General features: G+C 50.1%; 5 protein-coding genes and 1 long non-coding RNA gene across 10 annotated transcripts in view; 5 read left to right on the top strand and 1 right to left on the bottom strand.

The window, feature by feature from the left end:
• LOC120900074 (tyrosine-protein kinase hopscotch) overlaps positions 1-11,317 on the top strand; it is a 31,486-nt gene extending 20,169 nt beyond the window's left edge. For both annotated transcript variants that reach the window (XM_040306627.1, XM_040306628.1), the window contains 12 exons: positions 749-1,071; positions 1,170-1,440; positions 1,530-1,687; positions 1,769-1,864; positions 2,699-2,812; positions 2,902-3,206; positions 3,316-3,443; positions 3,530-4,181; positions 4,261-4,374; positions 4,478-5,028; positions 5,109-5,446; positions 5,538-11,317. In XM_040306627.1, coding sequence (XP_040162561.1) covers positions 749-1,071; positions 1,170-1,440; positions 1,530-1,687; positions 1,769-1,864; positions 2,699-2,812; positions 2,902-3,206; positions 3,316-3,443; positions 3,530-4,181; positions 4,261-4,374; positions 4,478-5,028; positions 5,109-5,446; positions 5,538-5,685 — 3,198 coding nt within the window. In that variant the 3' untranslated portion in view covers positions 5,686-11,317. The remainder of the gene's footprint in view (positions 1-748; positions 1,072-1,169; positions 1,441-1,529; positions 1,688-1,768; positions 1,865-2,698; positions 2,813-2,901; positions 3,207-3,315; positions 3,444-3,529; positions 4,182-4,260; positions 4,375-4,477; positions 5,029-5,108; positions 5,447-5,537) is intronic.
• Positions 11,318-12,470: 1,153 nt separating this feature from the next.
• LOC120901521 (vacuolar protein sorting-associated protein 54) lies at positions 12,471-17,396 on the top strand. Its single transcript, XM_040309541.1, has 2 exons — positions 12,471-12,990; positions 13,351-17,396. The coding sequence occupies exons 1-2, from the start codon at positions 12,812-12,814 to the stop codon at positions 16,136-16,138; spliced, it is 2,967 nt and encodes a 988-aa protein (XP_040165475.1). The 5' UTR covers positions 12,471-12,811; the 3' UTR covers positions 16,139-17,396.
• A 248-nt stretch (positions 17,397-17,644) lies between these two features.
• Positions 17,645-19,630, top strand: LOC120901523 (DNA polymerase delta subunit 3). Its single transcript, XM_040309542.1, has 4 exons — positions 17,645-17,868; positions 17,952-18,107; positions 18,179-19,205; positions 19,276-19,630. Exons 1-4 carry the CDS (start codon positions 17,800-17,802, stop codon positions 19,494-19,496), a joined length of 1,473 nt encoding a protein of 490 aa, XP_040165476.1. The 5' UTR covers positions 17,645-17,799; the 3' UTR covers positions 19,497-19,630.
• Positions 19,631-19,749: 119 nt separating this feature from the next.
• Positions 19,750-20,812, top strand: LOC120901524. The gene is made up of 2 exons (XM_040309543.1): positions 19,750-20,207; positions 20,277-20,812. Exons 1-2 carry the CDS (start codon positions 19,861-19,863, stop codon positions 20,545-20,547), a joined length of 618 nt encoding a protein of 205 aa, XP_040165477.1. The 5' UTR covers positions 19,750-19,860; the 3' UTR covers positions 20,548-20,812.
• A 95-nt stretch (positions 20,813-20,907) lies between these two features.
• LOC120904471 lies at positions 20,908-21,894 on the top strand. 2 transcript variants are annotated; one of them, XR_005739763.1, is made up of 3 exons: positions 20,908-21,118; positions 21,212-21,420; positions 21,663-21,894. It is a non-coding gene; the product is annotated as an uncharacterized LOC120904471 (long non-coding RNA). The 2 variants fall into 2 exon arrangements; XR_005739764.1 differs by having other exon boundaries at positions 21,500-21,894.
• LOC120904468 overlaps positions 21,444-27,613 on the bottom strand; it is a 27,644-nt gene continuing 21,474 nt past the window's right edge. For all 3 annotated transcript variants that reach the window (XM_040314475.1, XM_040314473.1, XM_040314472.1), the window contains exons 3-8: positions 25,752-27,074; positions 25,183-25,673; positions 24,602-24,737; positions 22,711-24,534; positions 22,472-22,628; positions 21,444-22,400 (exon numbers count right to left, since the gene is read on the bottom strand). In XM_040314475.1, the coding sequence (XP_040170409.1) occupies positions 22,131-22,400; positions 22,472-22,628; positions 22,711-24,534; positions 24,602-24,737; positions 25,183-25,673; positions 25,752-27,074 (4,201 nt within the window). In that variant the 3' untranslated portion in view covers positions 21,444-22,130. The remainder of the gene's footprint in view (positions 22,401-22,471; positions 22,629-22,710; positions 24,535-24,601; positions 24,738-25,182; positions 25,674-25,751; positions 27,075-27,613) is intronic.

Raw genomic sequence — 27,613 nt, 5'->3', positions numbered from 1 at the left:
TGGGGCAGGGATGTTCATCTTTTGGTTGTTGGCAAATAGTTGGTTTTTGCTCTATATTGTGCGTCCTAATTACGTGTGGAGTGGTATTGTGCTTCTTGAATCTTTCGTTATGATTCGTTCATATGAATGGTTAGTGATGAGTGATTTGAATACTGAATCTAATCTTCAGAGATTCCTGAATCTTTTCTGTTTCATATGACACATACGACGAGGTGATGCAATCTTTGACTCTTTGGACATTGATGAATGTCTTTAGATTGATGAATCCTTTGTGATTCTTCATTTTTAAAGATCCACGAATCTTTAGAGATGCATGAATCGTTAGAGATTTGAAGACTTCAATTTTCAAGAATTTATGATTTTTTGGAGTTCCTTGAATCTGTAGATATTATTATTTCGTTATATATTCATAAATCTTCAGAGATTTATGGTTTTTTGAAGATTCAAAAATTGTCAGAGATTTAAGAATGTTCGAGAAATTCATCAATCTTTAGTGACTCATGAATCCTTACAAAATTAACGACTTAAGGTTAATTTCAAAGATTCATTTTCAAAGATACACTTTGAAGATTCATTCAGATTCATAAATCTGGATCAGTACTACCCATCTCCAGTCTGGAACAACCACAAAAGGATGTTGTTTTGTATATCCAGAGTGAAAGGGTTCTCAAAACAACCAAATTCTACAAAGATCACATTTGATATTCACATACATTCCTGTTCTTCCTGTTTTCACTAATTTCCTCAGGTCCCGGACCTGTCCTGCCTGAAAGCGCTCGACCAGGAGCTGTTCAACTACTACTACAGCCAGCTCCGGTACGATCTGCTGCACAACCGCATCCCGGAGATCGACTACCGGAAGTACAAGAACAAAATACTCGGCTACGTCGTGAACGACATGTACCGGAAGATGATCGAGGACAAGGTTGGGCTGAGCGAGCTGAAGCGTGACTTTGAGAAGTACATCCCGCGCAAGATTAGCCGCGAGCATTCGGTGTGCTTCGTGAACGTGGCCCAGAAGCGGATATTCGAATCGCTCAACTCGATCCAGAACCGAGATCACGATGTGAAGTAAGTGGCGGCGCATAGCCGACAACACGCGTCAGACCCGTAAGATCCTTTTCATGTACAAACTCATTCGTTTTTTTTTTTATATTATCGCAACACAGCTACGTGAAGAACGTTTACATCAACGATATCGACAACATCGCGCCGGGCTATCTGTACGAGGAGTACGCCGCCGAAATACAGTACCCGCGGGGGGAGTTCAGCTCGCGCACCGGCAAATGTCCGGTGAAGCTACGGTTTCAGCCCTACGGTACGGCGGTATCGAGCCGCGAAACGACCAAGTACGGCTCGACGGGCGGCGGGCTGGAGCGTACGCTAGACCACGAGGATGCGACCACGACGCCCGGCCTGAAGGTGTTTTATGCCAGCAAGGTAATGTGTTGGTCTTGTTATACGACACAAGAGGACCTTAGAATGTGCTTGCATGCTTACTCCACAACATTTCGCTTCCATTCCTACAGTGGCAACACGTGACGAATATCGACGAAATACTCACCATACTGGTGGAGAAGCTGACGGTGAAACTCGCGCTGGAAGACCAGTCGGAGCCATACTGTATAGACTTTCATGATCAGACTGAACTGAACTCGTTCGTAACCTGCCTAGCCGGTTACTATAGGTAAGCTGGCATGTCTATGTCTTTCCGAAAGCCCGGCACCTTAACATGCGGTCCGCTCCGTTTCCCTTTTCCTCGTTACAGGTTAATGTGCAAATGGACCGTGTATCTGTGCCAGGACTACCTTTCCTCGCCGATGCTAAACTTGCTGAAAGAGCTCAAGTGCCACGGTCCCATCGGGTGAGTCTTTTTCGGTGGGAAATGGGCAGGTAGGAGGGGAGGGGGAAGTAGTAATTCCGGCAAAATCATCGAAGCTGTGTAGGGTTTCATTCATACCCGAGGACCAAGTTCCACGCATTCAGCAACAGCAGTACGCAACGATGCCAACGATCCGAACTGCGCTGTCGTCCGGCCTGCTGCTCCTCGTATCTTGGAAAAAGGGCTTAGCCCTAAAGTTGCGCTTTCCTTTCATTGTTTTATGTGTGTGTGTGTGTCGGTGCGCCGCGACATCGTATACACCGAGAAGCTACCGAGAATCGGAGTGTCATCGTCATCATCAACATCCTCCGCCGCCGCCAACGTGGTTGGTGTGTTCCGTCCGTCCGGGCCGGATGAATGGAAAGTTTACGCAAAAGCCAACCATCCTGCTATTGCCTCAGATGGGGGGGGGGATACATTCTTCGAACTTGGTGCGCGCACTCTCGGTGCATATCATTTTACAGTGCGGGCTTTAGAAAAATGGTCGCTAGGCGCCTTTTGTGAGTTTGATGAGTTTGAGGTACGGCATGTCATCATGAGGAGAGCATTTTTCGCGTTAGTTTTTTTGTAGCATTTTCCTATGCTACCGGATGGAGGAGAGGCCCGAGCTCAGCTTTATGTGAGATTTTGAAAAAAAAAATAATAAGGACTTTTCCCATGTAACCTTAGCTAATAGTTCGCAGATTGTTGAAGGACTGGGCCGCTTCTGCGAAATTAGGCACGCAAACCTCCCACCCACTGTTTACTGGGGCCAATCGGTCGGGGGTTTCGTTTAACCCCCAGCGTTCTTATGCCCTTATCTTTTCTTTTCTTCAGCGGAAAGTACTCCACCGACAAAATTCGGGAAAAGAACAGCAGCTGCGGTGCGTGCATTATACGCCAGTGCGAGGAGCAGTACGATACCTACTATGTCGATATGCTAGAAACCGAGTAAGTAGAAGGACATGCAACTGTGCACGCGGTGTTGTGTGTTTTATCAATTCATTTATCTACTCCACAATCTCCTCCTCCCCATCCAGTGGACTGATAAAAACGTACAAGCTTATCCACGCCGAAGATCAGTGGCACGTGCAGCGCGACAAGGAGGAAGAGGAGGCACTGCACCGGTACAACCAGCTGACGGAGGCGCTGAAGAGCCTCAACCCGGAGATAACGAGCGTGTACCGGTTGCCGCCATCGGACAACGATACCGCCCCGAACCTGCTGCTCTGCCGGCCGACGCACAAAGCCTCCCCGAAGCGGCTGCTGCGCGGCGGCACGCAGGAACTGGGCCAGAAGCGGGCCTGCATTATCAATGCCGCCAAGGAGCTGGTTATCAATCGAAGTGCGTATGAGATACGGCGATACGGCTAATGCTGTTTTGCTAATTAATGTAAAAGGAACAGTTGGTTTAATTTGTGTTTTTTTTTCTCGTGTGCTCTTTTTCTGTACAGATGCGGTGGAAGATGAAAGCGACGGTTACACGAAGCGAACGCGGGCCGACTTTCTGCTGCCGAACAACAGCAAGATGGAGGTTACGCTCAAGCTGCTCAAGAACGAGAAGGAGGGAGAGTATTTGAAGGTTTGTCGCTACGCTACCATCATCGCACGCCGCTAGAATCTGTCCTCTAACCAGCACACTGGGTGGTGCTTTCTTCCCTTTTGCAGGACTTTCTGCAGGTTGCGGGCCAGTGGGCAACGATCGATTCGATCGATATCATCAAGCTGTACGGTATGACCGTTTGCAAACCGATCACGATGGTGCTCGAATTCCCCCGGTACGGTCGGCTGGATGAGTTTCTGCGGACGCGGCGCACCTCGGTACGGCCGACCGCACTGATCGAGATCGGCCATTCGCTGGCCCGGGCCCTGTACTACCTGCAGAAGCACGGCATCATCCACGGCCACATCCGGTGCTCGTCCATGCTCGTCACGCAGTACGACGAGGGCGAGCAGCGCGTGCTGGCTAAGCTGGGCGATCCGGGGATGCACGGGCAGCGCCGGCTAACCAAGCACGATCTGCTCTGGATACCGTACGAGTATCAGGATCTGACCGAGCAGAGCGTGGCCCGGCTGCGGACGGATCCGGCCACCGATGCGTGGGCCTGCACCTCGACGCTGTGGGAAATCTTTAGCCGCGGCATCAAGATGCACGTGTACAAGCCGGCCGAGTTTCTGCCCACGCGCAAATGGCTGCAGACGATGCCGCCCGAGCTGAAGGACTCGAAGCAGATCTACGAGTGTCTGAGCTGCGGCTGGCACGCCGATCCGGACAAGCGGCTCGCACCGCAGACGGTCGTGGGGCTGCTGGTGCATGCGCGTATGTATTGCGGAGCTTGGATGCATTTTTAAATTATAATAATCATTTTCTTGTGTTCAAATTGTCTGAAAACAAACAGGTCAATTAGACGGTAGCTACTGCACGGTGGGCAATGGACATGTGAACGGTCACTCGACAAGCAACATGCTGAATGGGTCTGTCTTCAAAAACAGTATCCTGTCAATGGAAACCAGTGAGTAGGATAGGAGAGGGAACCAAGGGCTCTCCGCAGGCTCTCTTTCTTTCCACACAACTCCAATGCTTATCGCTTCTGTTTTGTTACATTTTCCCGACAGACTCCACCTTGATTCGGTCTCGTACCGACTGCACCTCCTCGTCCTACGTGAGCAACGGAAGCGACAGTGAGCTGCGCAGCAATGCCTCGAGCGGCAGCAGCTCGCTTCCGCTGCTCTCGAACTCGATCAACCGTTTCAGCGGCGATTCGTACTACGAGAAAACGTTCGTCAACTGCTCGGACTACATTCAGCTGAGCGGCAGTGAGCGCATCTTCTTCCACAACATGCTCGGGGAGGGCAATTATGGGCGCGTGTACCGGGGTACGCTCGAGCGGGACAACCAGGCGCCGCGCGACGTCGCGCTCAAAACGATCTACGACGATCGGCCCGACCTGGGCCGGGTGAAGGACGACTTTCGGCGCGAGGTCGATATAATGAAAAACCTGCGCCACACCAACATCGTCGAGTTTATCTGCTTCATCGAGGAGCTGGACAAGCTGGTGGTGGTGATGGAGTACGTGCCGCTGGGATCGCTGCTGGCGTACCTCGGCTACATGCGGTACGAGCTGAAGGAGCTGGACCTGCTGTGGATGGCGCGCGATATAGCAAATGTAGGTGAACGGGATGAGGAAGCGGATTGTACATTTAAGAACGAACTAATGATCGAATTTCGCTCCATCTCCCCTCGTAGGGCATGAATTATCTGTGCGAGAAGAACATCGTGCATCGCGACCTGGCCGCCCGCAACATCCTGGTGGAGAGCAAAAAGTGCGTCAAAATCTCCGACTTTGGGCTGGCGCAGGTAACCGAGGGCAGCAATTACTACGTGGCGCGGCACAGCCGCGAGCTGCCGATCCGCTGGTACGCGCCGGAAACGCTCGAAACGCAAAAGTACTCCTCCCAGTCGGACGTGTGGTCGTTCGGCGTGACGCTGTACGAGATGTTCACGTACGGTGCGACACCGTACTCGCACGTGGACGTCAAGAGTGCGGCCCAGTTGTATCAACTGCTGCAACGCGAGACAAAGATGTAAGTGGTGTGTTGGGCCGGTGTCATGGTGGTTGACTTTTCGCACGTGTGTGATATGATTCTCTTTCTTTCTCCTTCCGCGCTCCGACAGATTACAGCTTCCGGAGGATTTTTCTTACGTGTACGATAAGCTGATGGCACCGTGCTTTAAGCGGGATCCGCACGAGCGCATGACATTCAGCGAGCTGCTGGAGGAGCTGAACGACATGATCAATCAGTACGGTGAACCGATCTATTAGGTTTCGCAGACAGGCGGATGAGATGAATAGAATCTGTGAATAAGCGCAAGCGTGTTCTTGTGTGCGCAAGGCAAGCCATTATATTTAATGTTTGAAGAAAGAGAGAGAGAGAGAGCGAGAGAAGAAAGAGCACAGAAGATGAAAAAAGTGTTAAGTCTTAGAACTAGCAGGTAAGCGAACCCAGGCACACTGCTACCACGACGGATGGTGTGTTGGATCTGTATTTTAACCTAACTGTGAGACGATTGCACAGCACTCTGCGCACAGCACACGCCATAAAAATGGGCAAGAACAAGTCGCGCCACATTTCCTTGTGAGCGCAGCAACGGATGCCGTGAGGAGAAAAATCGTGTATTCCAAAGCCTAAACTGATTGCACGCGCGTTCGCACTAATGCTATGGATATAACTATACTCACACACACACATACCTTCGTCAATTTTGATGATCATTAGATACACAGATGCGCTATTTGTTGTGAAGAGAATGTAGGGAAAAAAATGAAGCAAAACACATACATTCGCACTTGCTAAGAAACAAAACAGTATGGATAGTGTATTGGATGACGTTTTAGCCGTTCCTCTATGTGCTCTCCCTCCCGTGATGAAGAAAACAAAGGATTAAGTGTGAAGGAAAAAAGCTTAAAAGCTATAAGGAAAGATAGCGCGTAGAGAGAGAGAGAGATGAAAAACCCGATGACCGGTGTACAAGAAAGTATTGTGTGAACGAATCTTAATGGTTGTCCTTTTTACAAAATACTCGTGTCGTGTCCCGTGTTCTAGCGGAATCATATTAGAAATAGTCTATTGGGAAACGTCGTCGTCGTTGGTTGCGCTTTTTATCAAGCAAAAGTGTGTGTGTATGTGTACAGTTTAAGAGAGAGAGAGAGAGTGTGTATGTGTATGTGTTAATTAACACTGTGTAATTAGTCATACTCGTACATACTTTTAACTTTACTAACTCGTTATCACTTTACTCGTAGTGTGGCAATCAGAAAACACGTGTGTGTGTGTTAGTAGTATGCCAATGTGCGCCTAAAATGGGGGAATACTAATAACAAAGAGGGCTCTATTAAAGGGTTAAAGCTTCCCCCCAAATCCACACTCACACACATCCTGTTTAATGATGGGAAAGGAACGATGAAATGTATGTGCCGTGATTATGTATACATAGATGTGGCTTATTAGTGAAATTTGAAACAAAAACTAGAAGAGAAAACGAAGCGATTAAACACGCAAGATCTACTATGTGTGTGTGTTACAACTCTAAATTAGTTTACAGTGCGCGGGGACCTAACTAGAGCGAAATATTAGTAACAGGGTTTTTGGTGTAGCTGGAAGCGCTCGCAGAACTTTATCTCGAAATCCTACGAAAGGATGGGCGATCGATACATTTTCCCACGAAAACGCGGCGAGCCACGTCATGCTGCAACCGTGAAAATGATCTCTTTGAGAAGAATTTTACTGTGCAATAGAGAGACGCACACACAGACAGAGTCACACAACTACATACTCTATTTAGAACTGTGTTTTCCTACGCATACATTAGTTATGACTATTTTTAACCACAACCTCTGGTACCAATTTTCTACACGGAGCCTTTTTCCCCACCCGAATCTTAAACTAGCAAAAACTAGGGAAACACGGTTGGCGAGGGTGGATGATTGATTTCCCTGGGTGCCGCTCCGATCTGTTGGGGAATTGCAAATTTTAACGTATGATAATAACGAGCGATATGATTGAGATTATTATTCAAGTACAACGACACACACACCCACACATACACAACACGACCAAAACCTGCGGATAGAGGAAATGAAAACGCTTCCCTAAAAAGAAAAATATATAGTTCAAAAAGTTTTTTCCCGACCGGAATATGGGGTAACTCGAGCGCCAAACGGTATGACCGTTGTGTAGTATGGTAGAAAAAGAAAATGATTCACGCCACCCCCCTATCCCCATGGATGGCTTTTCGCGCCTAGAACGACTCTTCATCTCTGGTGTGTAATGATGGAGGGAACTAAAAAATTCCACCCATAAATTCTTTATTGAATTCTTGAGATCTCTCTCGCTAGTAAGAGACCGGTAGCAGTTGCCGAAGAAAGGAAGAAGCTTAGCAAAAGTAAAAGAAACTTATATTAAAAGAAAAGGTAACGAATAATAAACATAGATCAATTTCTCAAAGTGCCACTTAAATTTGAAACCCGAAGACAAAGCAGCAAGCAGCAAAACACGCACGCTCACACCCCCCGCACTCACAAACTGCATAAATGGGAAAAAGAAGAAGAAAAGAAGAAGAAAGAAACAGAAGAAGAAAAAAGAAGAAGAAGAAGAAGAATAAAGAAGCAGAAGAAGAAGAAGAAGAAGACGAAGAAGAAGTGGAAGAAGAAGAAGAAGAAGTAGAAACATTAGCAGCAAAACGTAAAACAACGATAAAACCCCCCCAAGCAAGAACAAAACTAAAACAAACAAAAACCCATGACCATTTTGTGGAAAATCAGGAGAGAACGAGAAAAAGACACACAAGTAAGCTAATTAGAGAGCGAGAGAACAAAACTCAAATGCAAACCGAGTAGAGAATTGAATAGAAAATAGTTAAAAAAAGAAGTGTATATCCACAGGCGCTTTTAAAGCACTGCTTTGCAAAATGAATTTAGCACTCGGTGGTTTCACATAAAAAAGCAGTTTTACCAATTAGATGGATCGATGGAAGAAAGCGTTAAATAGCAGATTAAATAGAAGAAGGAACACGAAGAAGAAAAGCTTAAGGATTTGAAGGAAGACGACGGAAGCGGAAACTTACATAGTGTATTCACACACACACACACGTGGACTCAAAACATTGACCAAGGCAAGGCACTTTACTTAAGAAAAACATAGAAGCGCTGCCTCTACCCTGTTGTGCTGTATTCAAAGATGTAGAACAAAAAACTATTCCAAAACACACACACATACAACAAGTTTGTTGGATTAGAATTTTATTAACGATTGAAGAAGGTTGCTTACAAGAAAATAGAGTGAGCGTGTCAAACAAGGTTTCTCCCAAACACACACACACAAAATGTGTATGTGCATAATAAGAAGAAGGACGATATTCAGTAGATAGAGCAGAAGAGAGTGAAAGCTATGTTTATGTTTTCTATATATATATTGCTTTTACAGGGTTTTTCATGGGTTCTCATAGTTGTGGGACGCTTCCTTGACTCTTTCTGATTGGAAATGAACTTTACATGTTGGAAAATTGGACTTGGAGTGGTACCTTGTTTGGACAGGCTCTTTGGAATATCCAATTGGATTTGTCCAACTAGTGTGCTATAGAGTATAATTCCCATTACATTAAGTTCATTTCACTTAAGAAAGAGGCAATGAAATATCCCACAGCTATGAGAACTCCTGAAAAACCTTGTATCATCCCGTCAATAACACACCCGCACCACCCCCCGCCCTAAACCTAACCCGTTAGAATTGTGGCGCGCGTCGTGTGTGTGAGAATGTGGACGGTGTGTGAATGTGTGCGTGTCCCAATGCCACCATCACCACCGTCGCTTTTAGTCATTTTTAGCTCGTTAAGGATGCAAAAGCCTGGTGCGGAAGGAATGTGATTGCCCCCCCCCCCCTGTAGTATATAGTTTATATTATCCCTCCGACCCCTCATGATCATCATCATCGGCGGAGGATCGGTGGCTGAAAGAGAGATGTAGCTTTAGTGAAACAGAGATGAATTCATATAATTATTTTTCTACACAAACTCAATGTGTATAAGAGAGTTAGTTAGTTTAGAGAAGAAAAAAAAAAAGATTAGATTTTACGTTTTTTTCCCCATGTAACCTTGTTGCCTTGTTTTTGCGCTTACAGCAACAGCGCCTTGTGGCTTGTGGGGATGTTGGTGACACTGTTGTGTTTTCGTTGACGAATTATTAGTAGGAAATGACGAGAATGTTTCGGATAGTGTTTAATGCTACGAAGATTGCGAAAAGAAAAGGGCCACTGTTTACTTACACTTGCTTCCGATTTTTTCGTTTGTTTGTGTGCGCCACACTGCTGCAACTGGTTGTGTTTTACACATATATATTATATATGCGCCTTACGGGAGGAAGGATGCGCCGCCAAATCCGGCTTATACTTAGATAGCGATGCGATGAACGAACGAACAAACGATCGAACAAAAACTAAAAGAACAAAATGTTTGTTGACTGTGCGGATTTGTAGTTTAGTTGTCTCTCACCCCTTAGAAAGCGAAAGACACGTGTGTGTGTGTAGAGCCGTAGAGAGAGAGCTGAGGGAAGAGAAGAACTCTGTTCTGGTTATAACTTACTTTAATTATTTTCGCTTATACAAAACAAAGGCTCCATTTTAGTAGTCCCCATCGCGAGTGGAGTGTGGTGAATGTGAAATGGAATTTAAAATTCTCAACATACACACCACATCCCGTTTTTGTGAGAACCATTATGTTGCAATGTTTAGCATTAAGAAGAGAGGAACGCTGCTTCAATTTATACGCGAACTGATTTTTGCCTTACGTTTTTTCGTTACACTTTTTGGTGATAAATTTTTGAACATTTATATTTTTAGTCTCGCTCTTGTGGGTTACTGATACTACGAATGCTGTACAAAAATGTATGATGAATATAGAATTGATAGAATTGATAGAATTCCAAAATGCTCCCCGCCCCCCGTATGTTGTAGATAATGTGAAAAACTACTCACCGACAAACACACACACACATACAGAGAGAGAGGACACAGACAGCAAGTTCCCTTTGAAGAAGAAAAAGAAAAACCTGCCCAAATAAAACTCGATGGTACAATGTTAATGAAAGCGTCAGATTTTTAGCATTAAAAACAAATGTACACTTGTATTAACACTTTGATTAAGGTGAAGGAACGATAGGGAAATGAGGCCGTAGAGCAGCTGCACAGCCAGGCAATAGTACACTGCACGTATATAGGGCTAATGTATCTATGTTAAATGAATTCCCCGCCTCCTGGCAAATGACCTTCTGTACGTGGAGGGGGGAAGCCACGATGTGATTATTGTGTGCAACTAGGGAACTCGGACCTGCACTACTCGGACCACGTGTTTCGGGTCGGGTCGGGCCGGGTGTGTGTCTCTATCATCCTGACTCTTGCATTTCTCATCCCCCACCTGGGGAGGGGAAAGAATACTTGTTGTGTTATTATATTACGGCTATAAGTGGATAAGCAACAACCGGAAAACGAATAGATCAATTCCTGTCCTGTGTATGTTTTTTTTTCTTCCTACATTGTAGATGTATACTCGTCGTGATGGGAGTGAAAAAGCTCTATTAAATATTACAACAAAACCCCAAAAATTGCAGAGAACCAGAGACAAGGGTGGACCCATTACTCTCGCCATTATTACACTTCCTGAAAGTGAAATGCCCCAAAGTGAGGAATCATTATAGAGAAACACACAACCCCTCCATACACACACTCGTAATGGCAAGCAAGAAAAAAAAAACACACTAACAAATGGTTATCTTCCTCGTACAAGAGAGATTGAGTAAAAAAAGTAAATGTTTATCGGTGTTCACAGTGAATAAAACGAACGGGGAGAGCGAAAGGTGAAAATTGAAAATGCAAAATAAAGAAAAATCGTGCAATTCAAATGAATATTAGAAGCAACAGTGGAGTTAATGCTTGGTGAATCCGAAATGAAGCAGGAAGGTATGGTTGTAAACTGCAGTCTCCAGAATGACTTGAGAATGATCTGTAACTGATCTCAAACCTTTTCCTGTCTTAAAACATACCTTATCCTTATCTCATACAAGTTCTGGAATTGATGCTGAATCTATACAGATCCTGAAACTGATCCTAAATTCATATCAGTCTTGAAGCTGCGTTCGATCCTTTGGGGATCCTTAAACTGATACCTGACCAACTCCATACCTGTCTTGAAACTGAATCTGAACGTGTGGGTCCTACAATTGATCCCAATTCTTTGACGATCCTGGAACTCTTGTAGATCCTGCCACGGACACTGATCCTATAACGGTCTTGATACTATACCAAATCTATCTACATCTATAACAGTGCTTGGAGCTGATCCCAATCTAAAACCGGTCAAGAAATTTGTCTTGAACTCATACCGGTGCTGAAAATGATCCAACAAAAATATTCCTGAAATTGGTCCTGCATCATTGCCAGTCCTGGAATTAATCCTGAAGTCATAGGGGTTCTGTAATTCATGTTTGAACTCATATGATGGTCTGGAATTCATATTTAACACATTCCGATTCTGAGTCTAATCACAAACCTATACCAATCCAGAAACTTATCCTTAGGTTATTCGGATCATGAAACTGATCCTTTATCCATAATGGTCTAAGATCATGTCTTGAACCAACTACAACATTTTCGATATAAAGTAACAAAACGAATTACTTGAGAAAAGGGTACGAGCTCTTTGCTCCCAATGAATCAGCTCTAATGGACATCGTTTTGGTGCAAAGAAACTTCTCTCTATTAATTCCTGATTATTTTGGTGCTGCTTAATAGCTGCCGTCAGCCTCAAAGTGGCTACAAAAACATTCCCTTCTGCTTTTTATGTCTTTTGCTCCCATTTGCTGAATTCCAAAACCATCATAATGCTCTTAATTGGCCCATCTTCTAAGAATCCCGAATGGTGATTGTAATTTAAATAAATATTCACTCCCAAAGAGACATTCGCCGAGTACCACCTGTACCGTCACACCTTCACCTCTATTAACCTGTCACTTCGTCACAATCGCGCACGTCACTGAGCTGTCAAAAAGAAAAACGAAAAAAAAAATCGGTGTTGTGTCAGCTGAAGAATTTTGATACGTTGTGTGTGTACTTTACCCCAAATGCTCCTGCTCGCCGTTCGTATCATTTATTTGCCCGTGTGTCCCACGTAGCGCCCGACGGCCGGACGCGGATTGCCTGGTTTAGTTTCTGGCTGATAAGAAACCGGTGCTGTGTGTGTGCTGTATTGTAAAAGAGTTCCGAAAAAATCATTCCACCCGGCTGCTGCACGGAGTTCCAGTGCTCCGTCATCATTGTCTCTTCGTGGACGTGCGTGTGTGTGTGTGTTTTGTGTTTTGAACGGGACGGGCAGGGTCATCCCGTTCCCAACAATATGTGCCAATGGCAAAGTCTACCTCGGGAAGTTTCGATCTGAAGGAACCACCGCCTTGGCAAAGCTGCCAGTACTGCCTTTCCCCCGTCTCGGCCCGGCCAGCTGAGCAGCCCAGCAGCCAGGACCAGCAGCAGCAGTCCCAACAGCAACAGCAGTTTTTGTTCAAAAATACCAACGAGTTTGTGAGGTAATGGGGAGGCGAGTTTGATTGACACATCCGGAGGAGGGAGGAAGGGTTGCGTTAGTGATGATAGCACGGAGAGACCTTGCCACGCCGCCCTGGGGCCTGGGGTTAATTAGCACCAATTGTGCCGAACCCACCCCATCGGGAGGCCGCTTACGTACTATCGCCCACCCAAGGCTGCGAGGAAATTGATCTGTATAATTGTTTTTTACCGTTTTCGCGTTACGTTTTTTGGTACGGGCATGGCGCAATCGCTCTCCTCCTCGCGCCCGTTTATCGCCCGTAGCTAACACACGCGCCTTTCTTACATATTTGCTCTACTTTCACCCTCTTCTCTCTGTCTCTCTTGCCATGTCGTTTCAGACACCTTCGCCAGCAGCACTGCACGGTGGAAGGTGGCTCGTACGTGTGTCGCTATGGTTACAACGGTGTGTGCGCGTCGCTACCGTTGGACGGTGTGAGCGATCGCGACTACGACACGCACGTCACCCGGTGCCACGTGCAGGCGCAGCAGAAGGAGCCGCACGTGAAGTGGTCGGTGTTTTCCGCCGCCCAAAACCTGCCCGCCGTACTGAACGACCCGAGCCGGGGCAAGCAGACGAACTTCTTCACCAAGAAATGGGGCGACAGCTTCGTGGAGGGTGCGTCGATCGGGCCGTCGCCCCGCCTCGCCGACATCCGGTGGGACCAGTTCGATGCGTACCTGAAGCGCATCGGCAAGCGGTACCGGGTGCACACGCGCATCGCGAACGTGCCGACGGCGAACGCCACTAGCCAGCAGGCGCTCGTGAGCGACCGACTGCCGAACGGGGCCACCGCCAGCCTCAGCGACATCCCGGAGGTGTTCCTCAAGCAGCACCTGGAGCTGCACCGGCCGGCCACGTTTGCGGCCGCGTTTGCCGGCATCGGCACCGAGGGCGGCGAGCAGACGCGCCAATCGAGCCGCCAGCTGCAGGAGCGGCTCAGCCACTACCTGGACATCGTGGAGGTGCTGATCGCCAAGCAGGTGGCGGACAAATCGTCCGCCTTCTTTCACGCGATGACGTCGCAGGACGCCATCATGGAGCAGATGACGCAGGCGCTTGCGAATGTGCAGCGATTGCGCGCCAAGATTGCGCAGATCGACGACATGATCGTGCGCGAGTCGCTGCAGGTCGTGCGAGCGGAGCGCATCCGCTCGAACAACAATCTCGTGCTGGAGAAGCTAAAGCTCATGTCGACGGTGCACCAGACGCAGCCGATGATACAGCTGCTGCTCAGCACGCAGGACTACGTGGCGGCGCTGGATCTGATCAGCACGACGCAGGAAATACTCGGCCAGGAGCTGACCGGGGTGCACTGCTTTCGCCATCTGCCTTCCCAGCTGTGCGAGATGGAGCTGCTGATCGACAAGATGCTCAAGACGGACTTTGAGCGCTACTCGACGGCGGATTTGAACCGGCCCTTCCGCGCGGCGGCCACTGGGGAGGAGCGCGTGCTCGAGGAGGACAAGCTGATCTGCATCATTTCGGGGCTGCTGCGGAAGCGCAGCCTGGACTTTATCGACACGTACCGGGACGAGGCGATCACGACGGTGCGGGCGATTGTGAAGCAGCTCGTGATCGAGGTGATTGCGTCGGGCGATGCGGAGGTGTGCCTGACGGGGGCCGGCGAGGAGGCGCAAAGCTTATCGCTCTCGGAGTGGATTGTGCTGCTGGAGGGTGCGACGGGGACGCTGCTGAAGCTGCTGCGCCGCATACGGGCGGTGCACGACGTGATGCAGCAGACGGCCGACGCCAGTGCCGGCCGGCTGACGGACGATGTGAGCTTTATCGACACGGAAGCGTTCCTGTCCGCGGCGGACTATGCGGTGGTGCAGGGCAAGCTGGCCAATCTGCTGCAGAGCGTGTGCAACTACTGCCACGAACGGTGCGCCAATCTCGTCTCGAACCAGAGCCTGGAGCGGAGCGCCGTCAGTGCGGAACAGATTGCACAGCTGGCGCAGATTGTGGAGCGGTTCGCGGACGGTTGCCAGGCGGCGTGCGGTGTGCAGAGTGCCCCACTGAAGCTGGCCCTCTGTGCGCAGGGCAATCGGTTTGCGCAAAAGTTCCACACGGAGCGTAAATCGAAGCTGGCGCTGTTGCTGGACAGTGAGCGCTGGAAGCAGGCGGAGGTGCCGGCCGAGTTTCAAACGATGATCGATTGCATCGCGCGCGGCGAGTTTCACTGGAGCAAACCGGCGCTGAATGGGCATCAGCAGACGAACGGGGGCGGTGCGGCTCCGCCACCGCCCCAGTCCGTGCTGAAGGTGGAGGGCGAACCGTTTGCCCTGGTCGGTGCAGCCCTGCTGCTCGTGCAGATCGTTAGCGAGTACTGCCGGTGCGCTTCGCAGCTGCCAGTGATTGCGCCACAGCTGGGCCGGAACGTGGTCGACCTGTTGCGCATGTTCAACTCGCGCTGCTGCCAGCTGGTGCTGGGCGCGGGAGCACTACACGTGGCGGGGCTTAAAACCATCACCAGCAGCAACCTGGCGCTGGTGTCACGGGCGCTCGAACTAGTCCTGTGGCTGTTGCCGCACGTAAAACGTCACTTCCGGGCGCTCGAGGGTGCGAGCGCAGTACCCGCGGGTGTAAACCACACTACCTCCGGATCGGCGGCTGGCCCACTAACGAATGGAGGAACGCATCAGCCCACACCACCACCACCACCCACGAGTGCCTCCTCCTCCTCCACCACCACCACCTACTCGTCCATTGCCGGGTACGATTCGGTGGAGAAAGACTTCGTCAGCCACATCAAGGAGATCGAGAACAAGGTGCTGTCGATCGTGTGTGACGTGGTGACGGGCCAGCTGAACAATTGGGACGCCAGGCCGCCGGTACCGTCGCAACCGTTCCGCAACATTAGCCGGCAGTTCGTGAAGCTGCACGAAGCGATCGCACCGATCCTGCCGGAGAAGCAGGTGCACGCCATCTACCGGACGGTGCAGCGCAACTTTAAGGACAAGCTGCGGGAGCAGCTGCTCCGCAACAACATCACCAACAATGGGGGGCCCCAGCACGGTGTCGTCGTGTCCGAGCTGACGTTTTACATGGAAACGCTGCGGACGCTGCGGGCGATGCCGGTGGCCGAGCTGCACGACGATACGATGGACGATATTTGGTTAAAGTGAGGCGTGAAGCATTCCAGCCTTTGGTGTTCGGGGAAAGCCCAAGGTAAAGAAAAAGGTTCAAGGGTTACTATGATAGGGAAACAGCGAAAAAGCGAGGGTTGATTGAGCTTTTAGGTTTAGTTTGGCGCTTTTCGATGGGCTTGCGCTCCCGGCCCCAGTGCATTCAAATGCTTTGCGATTTTATTTATACACCCAGGCATATACACACACCCACACACTTCCGTTTTATTGCATGTGCACCACATCCCCCCATTGCGCTGGCAAAGCCACATTCTCCTACCTTGCCAAATGTTATCGGTTGTGCGTAGTTTATTGTGTATAGCTGTGTATTGTACGTTTGCGCTTTCTTGCTTCGCCATTATAGATTTCTTGCTCACACACCTGCCTGGCCGTCAGCTGCTCTGGTGCTTTGCTTGGGCATTTACTTTAATAAGGCGACGAATTTGCTGAGAACAGCCAGTAAAACATCCTTTTATTTAGTGGACGATTATTTACTTAAGGTAGTAGTACTGTACAGAGGGGCGCGCGTTACCTAACCAGGATCATTTCATACCAAAAAGAAAAGCGCAGGGAACGCCTAGAGTATTACGTTTCGGGGCCGTTGGCAGTGCTGCGGCATTTGTATTTCCTTCTCCCTTCTTCTATAGCTTGTAGTGGTGAGAGTCAGCCTTCAAATTACCCAAATTTTGTTCCCAACCTTCCTGGAGGAAGCAGACATTGTAGCAGACAAGAAGCTTCCTATACACCCCATACACACACACACTTCCACAGAAAGCAAAAGGCCAGTGGGCAAATGTGCAAAAAAGACTGTGACCGTGTGCGCCCAGCAAGTGTCGAGCGTTGGAGTAATAAGGGCGCGCCCCAACTAGCATCAAAGATGGCAAGAATAATAGAATGTAATCGAAAAAAACCAACCATGCGATAACGTTAGAACGCCGCATCACCAACACCAACAGCTCACCAACTGCACCACCGCTAGGCCTCTCGGGCGAGAGTGGACGAGAGACAAGAAACGTTTAGATAATTTACTACAATTGGAAACAACTACTATTAAAGCAAATATTAAAGCCTGCAGCTGCTGCTAGAGCTACATGCTACATCGGGCATTGTTCCGATCCGTTCGTACCGGTTCGGTCTGGTAAGATTGGCAGTTTGAGGAAGGGTTTGAAACATTTAGGTAATTATAATGACGATACTTGCAGCAAACACAGGTGGATTTAATAAAGAATAAAATTGGCAGCTCATGTAAGAAAATGCGTCTGTGGTTGTAGGTGAATTGAACAATCAGTGAAAAATGAAGAAAGAACGTTGAATTGAAGAAAAGTATTACTTAATATACTACAAAACAGTTTAATTTGTCCTTAAAAATGCACTGAATGTGTTGGTAATTCAACTTTAAACTCGAAACTCCTTTTAACGGAACATTTGAAAGTGTACCCGCTCGTGTGGCTCACGCCGTTTGATCCATCCAGTATGGCGGGCGATGTAAACAACGTTTGACAGCCGAAATGTCAGGGCGAGAGAAAAATTGCGCGAATATCTTGGGCGTTGTGCAGTTTGTTGTTACGCTCCTTTTCCTTGCTAAACGTTGGTGAAAAAGCATTTTCCTGTCGATTTATTGCCGTTTTCTGTGTCTCTAGTTCGAGTTAGTGTCCTTAGCTATGGATGACGAGCTGATAAAAACGTGCCAAAGGGAGATAGGGCACATTGTGTTCGATGCCAACGAGAAGGTAAGCTTCAAGGCCTTTGTAGGGGGCTACGGTTCCAGTACAACAATGTCCTTTTCTGTACAATTTCCTCCTTTTACCCGTAGATTTCTACCCGTCGGATCAGTAACACTTGGAGCTTGGATAGTAAACAATCGCGGGAAGTGCTGCAGAAATGGGTTGAAGGGCAGAAAGAGCCGAACAAACTCTCGAAAGAGTACGTCGTGAGGGGCGTCGATAAAAATGGCAACGTTTTCATCACTGTACGTTGACAGCAGAGTGCACAGAAGGAGTATCGTACCGATTTCTAGTTCTTCTCCTTCTCTCCTTTCAGCTAGCGAATGAGGAAAAGCTGGAAAAAATCATCAAAGCCTACCCCAAGTCCTCGAAAATGCTTTACTCCGTCGAGGTTGCGTCCGACGTACGACCGCTGAACGTATCCAACGACAACGAGTTCAATGTGATCCGTTTACGGTTGGAATCGCAAAAGCGTCAAATAGAACAAGCATCTTCTTCCACCGCCTCACAAACAACGCCGAAACCAACGCCCGCGCCCGTCAAACAGGAGCAGAAACCCTCGAAACCGAGCATGTTTGCGGCGGCCAGCAAGCAACAACCGCCGGTAAAGGAGGAAAAACAATCACCACCCGCTAAGGCACAGGTAAAACCGGAACCCAAAACGGCGGCATCCCCACCGAAAGCTTCGCCGAAAACACAATCCCCGAAGAAACAGGACGCGAAAAAAGCCGTCACTGGAAAGGGATCAATTTCATCGTTTTTCTCCGCCAAACCCACCGGTACGGCACCGAAACCAGTACCCACTTCTGTCCCAGTAAAACAGGAACCCCAGTCACCTGCGCCAGAACCGGCGAAAAAGGAGCAGAAAGACGAGAAAGCGGTGGTAAAGTCGGTGGAAAAGTCCCGCAAGCGAACCATTACCGATGACGAGGAGGAAGAGGAGGAGGACGTCATCCCAAGCACCCCGCAGGAGGACAAAAAGCAGCGCGGGGATAAAAGTAAAAAGCGCAACACCGGAAAGCCGCTACTGCAGCGCAAGAAGAATCCGTCGAATCCGTCGAAGAAATCACGGCTGCTGCAAATTTGTGATTCGTCCAGCGATGAGGAAGCGGACGGGAGGGAAGCTGGGGCCGCGGTCGAGCAGCGAAGCGAACGTTTGGTGGAGTTTGACGAGGAAATGCCGATGGAGACGGAAATTGAAGAAAATAAGAAGGAAGAAGGCCGCAAGCCGTCACTGTCGCCGGAGAAGCCGGTCGAGAACGATTCGAACAGTGTGAACCGTAACAGGGGCAAGGTTAAGAAGCTGGTCACCAAAACGTACACCGACGAGGAGGGATATTTGAGTGAGTATTGGAGGGTCCTTATCATCAAAAATCGTCTCAAATTGTAACACCATTTCCCTTTGGTTTTCAGTCACTGTTAAAGACTACGAAATGGTTTCGGAAGATGATGAGTCAACGGCCAATGGAACGGAGAAAGAAATGGCAGCGCCGGCAGCTGGAGCAGCAGCACCCACCAAGCCGAAAGCTTCCCTCGCAAGCCAAGGCAAATCGTCCTCGACAGAGAAGAAGGCAACACCGCCAACGCCGAAAACGAAGCAAGGCTCCATTATGAGCTTTTTCGCGAAGAAGTAAAAACTGGTTTAAATTCTAATAGGAAAATCAATCTTTCCAATCATCAAATAGGAAACGGGGAAAGGAAGCGCAGCGTGTTGCGTGTTGCAGTATAATCTCTTGAAAAGGTAATAAAAAAAAGTTGAACAAAACTATTTTATGTCTCTTCTCCCTCCTCGGTTAGGTTCCGGGCATACCTTTGCCTTTGCGTTTAGTTCAAAAATCCCTCTTTGGTAGTGTGCGTACAGCCAGCGGTAGAAGAACGGCACCAAAAAGAGGGGAAAAAAGGTTCAACAGACGGGTTGGTCCTTTCCGTCTGTTGCCTCTTCCTGTTCGCTCATTTGATTGCTATTATCGTTCCACCCGTCGCCGTCGCCTCGCGCTAATGGGACAGCGCACCACCGTGTTCCTTAGACAGTGCGCACAAGCAAGTCCGTCGTCACAGTGGCAAACGTTTCCCAAAGCTCGGCGGAGAATGACCGTCCTGTGGGTAATTGTCGGTTTCCTGTTCACCTCCTGCGCTGGACAGTCGCTAAACGACACGTACGGTGGGCTGATTATCGAACACGTGCGCGCAGAATCATCCCCAGCACCGGTGCCAACGGCCCAATGGAATCAACTGAAGCGCTACTCGATGCATTACGGCGGTGTGGCCAGCAGCAGTGCAGCAGGCGAGGAGTCGACCGCCCTGTCCAATGTGTCCCTGCTCAGTGAATCGCTTTCCTCTCGTGCGTAAGTAACAGTGTGGCCAATCTGTGGCTGTACAGTCCCGTTAATGGCAGCATGCACTTCTTTCCGCAGGACGTCCGGTGTGGTCGGTGGCATCAAGCTGATCATTCTAGCGTTTCGTGTGATTGGCGAGTTTCTGCGCAAGTTCGGCGCGGAGCTGCGGGTGGCCAAATGTTTGCTGATGTACTCGCTTACCTTTCAGCCGCTCAGCGCGAAGGTTGCCAGCGGGACGATCGTGAACTGGCTGACCGGGTACTTCGGTGCGGAAGATGCGCGTGATCTGTACCGGTTTCTGTCGCGCAATCTGTTCGCGCAGTTGGGGCTTTCCGGGGCGGATGTGTGAAGTAGAGCTGTGTGTGTGTGTGCGTGACGATGGGCCGGCAAGGTGCAAATTTTTCAGAAAAGTTCGGATTTTTATGTAGGTTTATGCGGGTCGGCGTCGAATCCGGTTCTGTCATAAGCACCCGATATCTGATTAACGCCTAAAATCGAAGCAGAACACATCTCATCAATCGAATTTGATACTGCTAACAAGGAGATAAGTTAATATCTATAATTAAAACAAAATAAAATAAAATACTTTTTGGTGGAATCCTTCCATTCACCACTCAAACCGTCTGGTAGTGTCTCTAGTAACCTTGGTTTGCATGAAACGTCATGTTGGACCGTTTGACAGTTGGTGTATTCTCGTCAAGATCAAAGTAGGCGGCCAAACTGTGCGGTTGATCAACGGAAAACGTGCGTTCGCTCGCTGTTGCCGAACTCCGCCATATCGCGTTCTTTTCTTTCGCAATTGTTCCGCAAAAGTGTTCCACAAAATAAACCGAAACGTTCTCCGCACGCTGACACTACTGTGTATCGTGCTTTTGCTTATCGCTCCCTGTGCCTATGAGATCGAAAAGGTCATCACGCACGTAAGTAAGCCCGGCAAGAAAGTCTCTTCCAGGGATAACTGAGAGAAATTCTCATTGATTCTTTGTCGTAAATTCGATCTGTCTTCCCCGTAGCCAATCTGCCGGCTACAGTTGCAACGAGATGGCTAAGTCTTCACTTCAATCGACTTTGAAGTTTCTGAGGAAAGTCAGCCCGGTACTACCTGTGGTCAGGATTGCTCTTCAGTACACACTCGGGTTTCATTCGCCCACCATCGAATGGGCAAATATCTCTTGCCCGACTGTTTCACCCTGGACGTGGTCCGAGAAATGCTGAAAAAATGGTAAAACACGCGCAGACACATGCTTTTATTTTGTTGAATTACTCTTTATTATACGGATTTTTCGACGATTACACCCCAGCAAAGATGAGGTGAAGTGGAGGGCTCGGTGATCGTCCACATCGTTCGCCCTCCCCTCTCCCGACGAGACTAACAACATTACGGGAGACACTACTAAACGGAACTCCAGCTCCTGCAAATCGTAAATATATAGAACTACATGTATCTTTTTCTATCATCACTAGCTGAATCGTTCGCACGCACTTCGTTCTTCGTTCTCTGCTGCTCTTTAACGTTACATTGATTTCTATCGGAGGTTAAAACAACACCTCACCGTAGGGGACAGAGTAGTGGCATCTTTCACGCGCTAGTCCCTAGTCGCGCAGAAGATGATCATAACTTAAGGAAAGCGCCAAGAGGCGAAAAGGCGAAAATAGGGAGAAGATAGTAATAAAATAGTAGACATACAGAAACACACACAGGAGCCTGTGTGAGCCTTCATCGCGAGATCACCATCGGGGGACCTGGTGGGCAGTTGGTAAATAGATAAGGTTGGTACTGAAACCAGGAACGAATTCCTCACAATAAAATATATGTAAAAAAAAATACGGAAATAAGAAAGGAAACTATCAATTATGGCCGCTCAATATGTACAAAAGTGTTTGGACACCGGACAGTGTTTTTTAAGTCCACTGGGTCATCCGGCACCTTCTCTAGCCGATAAACTGCGACAGATCGGGGAACTGGAAGCCCTGGAACGTGAACGGTGCCGAGCCGGTCTGCTGCTGCACGATGCGCGACCGTGCAATGCGCTGAGGAGGTGGCCGCAAGCTGATCGGGATGTTGCGTCCCTGAGGAGTGCCGGCATTCTGCAGTACCAGCCCGCACTGGGCGCTGCACACGTCGTCCCGCAGGATCACATCGCGGGGCCACTCGCGGGCCAGCTGGGCACAGTCGGTAATGCGCAGCGAGGCACACTGAGGCTGGAAGGAGGAACGAGAGCACGTTAGTGAAAGGGGATCACACACACTCTGGGAACTTGCAGAGAACTTACTCCCTCGTTGGTACAGATGCAGCTGGTGCAGGGCGACGGGAAGGCCGACTCGCCGACGTTCACGTTCTTACCGCCGATCTGGCATCCCTGGACGACGTTCTCTCTCCACGCGCTGAGATCAATTTGTGGCATGGAGTTGCACGGCACACGTGGATTGCTACAAGAAGAAGATGGAGAGCATGAAGCAATGGTTAGCTGCGAGGATCTTAAAACATCTTCACACCAGCGCCGAAACTTACAGGAAGTTGCTGGGAAGATCGAAAGCCGCCCGCTGCATGTCCCCGCCAACGTCCAGATTCTCGCAGATGATGCGCGCCAGCGTCGTCTTCCGAATCTCAGCCAGCTGCTGCTCGGTGAACTTCACCACCGGATCCTCATTCTCGTACCAGAACCGGTCGCACTTGCGCAGCTGCCGGAACTGGATCGCAATGATGCAGGCGAACGTCGGTCCCACCAACCCACCCTGCAGCGGTCGCTCCGACATGCCGCCCGGGAACAGATCGATATCATCGACGTGCGCATAGATACGGCGCAGTCGGGCAATCACCTCCGGTGGAATTTCCCGCCCCAGATCTTCCCACGTTTGCGCACGCTTCAGATTGCAAAGCGCTCGGTAGTTGTTGTACGACGGCATGCCATGATCGCGGCCACGGTGGATGTTGAGTGCAATCAAATCAAAGCCCGAGAACGGGATGCGCCGATCCTCGAACAGATGGTTCGTCACCTCGCCGGTAATGAACTGGTCGAGCGTTTCCATTGGCGTGGCGACCAGGCCGCGCGAAATCTCGTCCACCAGCCCGGGCTGCAGGAAGTTGTCCGTGCGGAAGAAGCCATCGCGCAGCAGCAGCGGCGGATCGATCGGCTGATGCTGCACGCTCAGGCGCGGAATGTGCGGACGCAGCAGCGAATGGCCGATGCGGAAGGCGGCCGTCGCAAACTCCGTCACGATCGATGGGTTGCAGGTTGGGTTGTACTCCTTGTAGTAGCCCTGTGCCAGCAGCTTCAGCCCGTACAGGTTCACCGCGTTCCAGCTGAGAATTCGGGGCAGAAACTCGTTGTACGTGATGTGCTGGTTTTGAGCGATCACGATACGGCGCGCCTGTTCGTACAGTTGATCTCCGTTCCAGTGTGGATTGACACCGCGCAGTCCCTCGACGATGCGGTTGTGTTCGCGCATAAACACCGTGTGGATTGCGGTCAGGCCTGGCTGTTCCGAGGCACGCCCATCACCGGCAATGAAGCAGTACCCGCTGGGGGACTTACACTCCGGATGTACCGGGCTCTGCGGCAGCAGTTCCTTGCCTTGAATCGGATGGATGGTGGAGTTCAGACGCCCGGAGAACCCGCGCAGCTTCTTCGCAATGCACCCGTTCTCGCCGTAAATCTGGGACGCGTCCAGGAAGGCCGTGTTCTGGTTGATCTGCTCGCGAGGACCTAGCGTCTGCTGACCGGGCAGCGATCGCATCGACGGGAAGCACAGTCGCTCACCGCTCGTGACGTTCACCTCGGGATAGTAATGGTCACGCGGCGGCACCGGGAATGGACTACACTCGGGGTGCACGGTGCGGGGGGAATCGCACGATCGGCAGCTTGGGATCGACTCGTGGAAACCCTTGTGGATGGGCGTCATGGTGAGATCGTGATCGAGGAACTGGGCGTACTGCATCACCATGAGGGAGTAGCGCGTGTGCAGGTTGGAAATGTCCGGATGGATCAGTGAGGAGATGGAGCGTGGGTTCGGAAGCGGTGCCCCTGTGACAGACAGTGATCGTGGCTGCGATATGCCATCATCGTACACCGGTGGCAGTAGTCGGGCGAACACGGTAAGCGATTGACCAAGCTCCGGATTGCGTAGGTTGTTACAGTGCGCGGTGAGTGTGCGGAACGGTGTCGTGGTGTCGCACGGTGCTTCCAGGTTTTCGCACTGCGGCTCCAGATTGATGGGCGAGATCGACCCGGTAATGAACTGGTTGACGTCCACGCTCTGGAGCGCATTGCTGAAGTCGTCGCTAGCAAAGCCACCGAGATTGTTATCGAACACTTGACGCTTGCGACGTCGCAGGCTGTGGAGGTTCACGCGAAAAGGGAGGTTAATCTTCAGCTGAAGGTCAGGGTTGATCGTCTACTTACGTATGCAGCGAGTTGACGATCTCGTTGGTGGCCAGCTCGTAGAATAGTGAGGTGTTGGCGATGATCAGTGCGTTGCGGTTCGCCTTGCTGAAGGAAGCGGCTGTACCGTCCGGGGACTTGGCATCGATGCCTCCCTCTGAAGGTGAAGAGGAAGAACATTTATTAAAAAAACATCCCAATAGTTGAAATTCCTATTCCTGATCCGATTTCGATACCGAAACCGAATCCGAATCCGTATCCAATTCTGGAACTGATTCCGATTCCAAACACGATTCCATTTCCGGAACTGATTTCTAATACGATTCTGAATACGGAACTGATTACTAAATCGATTCCCATTCCGGAACTGGTTCCGAAACCGAATCCAATCACGGATCCGATTCCGATTCCTAATACGATTCCGATTACGAAACTGAATAATAATTCGATTCCCCTTGCGGAACTGGTTCCGAAGCCGAATCCAATTACGGATCCGATTACTGATTCGATTCGGATTACAGAATCGATTCCAGTATTGGAATCGAGGAGTATTGTATCAGAGCTCCCATCAATAGTGAGAACATGCAGAAGAGAATACTTACGTCGTACCCACGCCTCGTACTCCTGGCGCTTGCGCTCGTTCAGCTTCGTTTTGGCCTTGTTGATAGCGCTCGAGATCACGTCCATGTTCAACTCCTCAAACTCGGGCGGCGTCGGCTGCTCCTCCTGCATGTACTCCTCCACCACATCGTCCTGCTCGGAGCGCCAGGCGGACACATCCAATCCAGCGACCTGCTCACAGCTTAGCCGTGCGTTCAGGTACGGATCCTCGCGGATGAAAGCCTTCGGTTGGGCACGCTGCACGTCCTTCGTTTCGCACAGCAGCCCGGAGAGCGTCACGCGACGGATCGCCTGCAGCTGGGGCAGTGTCAGTGAGGACGGTGGAAGATCATTCTCGTACCAGAACCGATCGCTACTACGCATGTTCGCAAACTGGATCGCCATCAGACAGGTGAGGGTTGGGCCGAACACCGTGCCCAGGGCGGGCGTTTCCATCAGCCCACCGATGAGAAGATCGATATCTTCTGGATCTCTGTGGTTGGAAGGGAAACACAGAGTTTGGAAAGTTTAGTACAAGGTGAGACGGGGAAAAAGAGTTCACAAAACTTACTGGTACATGCTCTCGAGCACCTCGCGCTTGCCCTGTCCCAGCCCAAAGTACTGCATGTCCTCGAAGCTGAGTTTCTCCCCGAACGGCTTACCGAACCGCTTCTCACACAGATTGATCGCCTTGTGGTAAGCCGGCACTCCATGATCGCGTCCACGCTGAATAGCCAGCGAGATCGGTGTCCACTCATCGCTGAAGCTCGCATGATCCGGTATGAACGTTTGCTGCATCGCCGGAGAAGACAGCAGTATCTCGGCCGACATCGAATCATTGTACATGTCCGGTGGCAGCATCGTCAGGAAGGCTGGCACAGCACCGACCGCAACCTCCGCAAACATACCGGCCCGGTTGGCGCTCGAATACCCACTGTAGTAGCCACCGTTCTCCAGCCGCAGGTCCGGGTTGTTCGTAATCTGGCTGCCCAGCAGGATGGGCAGAAACTCGCTGTACGTGATGTGCTGTATCTGCGCCATCACGATGCGGCGCGTCTCGTAGAACAGTGTCGTGTCGCTCCATTCCGCATTGAGCTTGGCGAGCTGCTCGGCAATGCGGTTATGCTCCTTCAGCAGCACCGTGTGGAGCGCACCGATCGCACCGGGTTCGTTACAGCGCAAACACGCGGCCGTATCGACCTTCCCGTTCAGGAACGTTCTTAGCGCGTGGATTTCTTTCTCCGTCGTACCGTACAGGCCCGATCCGTCCAAGAACCCGGAAGCGGCATTCATCTGATCGCGATAGTGAAACTCGCAGCTGGTCGGATCGTGCGACGGGATTGATCGCTTGTACTCGCGGCAGCCCTCACCCATCCGCACGTAGCACTGCACCACATCCTCTACCGTCTCTTCGGTTTGATTGCGGCAGCAGCGGTAGCGTGAGTTGGGTGACAGTATTTGCACCAGATCGTACGCAAGCAGCTGTCCCCAGGCGGGCAGCATGGCGGTGATGTGCGGATGGATGGCTTTCTCGTCCACCGAGCGTTGCAGCTGATTGACGATAACGTCGGGCGTGGGCAGTGCATGCGAACCGACGGATGTGCGAGGCTTTAGGCGACCGTCGGCGTAATCCGGTTGCAGCAATCGGATGAACGGATCACCACGGGCACCCCAGTACCGGTGGTTGAAGTTGTTACATTCGCCCGACGCCGAGCGGAACTTGCTCGGCGGGCAGGGCTGAGGCGTCTGTACCTGGCAGCTGGCGGGGCCGTTCGGTTTTTCCAGCAGCAGTGCGGCACGGGCCCGTTCCTTCAGATCGGCTCCCGTGGTGGTGTGTGCTAGGAGGGCAAGGAGTAGTAGCAGTCCGCAGGCAATCGGGTACCATCGCTGGGACCTATGAAGGAAATATTGGGAAGATATTGGGAAACTTGTGTGAAAAATCATTCGCAAGGGCAGCTCTCCAATAGAGAGAGAGAGAAGGTCAATGACGCTGGTTTATCTGTTGTTACTATGTGACCATAGGGTGCGCCTCCCCAAGATGTCGTTTTCATTTGGATAGTAAAAGATCGGCCCCAATGGGGAGTGTCAGCTTCCCTCCCTCCCATCCGTTAATCCGGTTTACCGGCAAGACGTTCGAGAGCTTTCTGTGTGGCAGTGGCAGAAGATGAAGATAATTTGAATATTTAATTGATTTAGCATGAAATCGGCGTGTGCGACACACACAGAAGATCGTTCGCTGGAATGTTGCTCATATCGCGTCACACCCTGCTAGATAGGTGGCGCTTCTGAAGGTACTGATCGGGCTTGATAGGGTTGGAATCCGGTTTTCTTTCTTCTGCTTCTGCTGGTGGTGGTGTCATCGCGTTATGCGATAACAACATTCTTGAATAGGGTCTGATGTGGTTATTTCTATGCTAAAAATAAAACCACCAT

This window comes from Anopheles arabiensis, chromosome 3, assembly GCF_016920715.1.
Source record: "Anopheles arabiensis isolate DONGOLA chromosome 3, AaraD3, whole genome shotgun sequence".
Taxonomy (NCBI): domain Eukaryota; kingdom Metazoa; phylum Arthropoda; class Insecta; order Diptera; family Culicidae; genus Anopheles; species Anopheles arabiensis.
The sequence above is the reverse complement of the archived record's forward strand: the minus strand, read 5'-3'. Positions and strand labels throughout refer to the sequence as shown.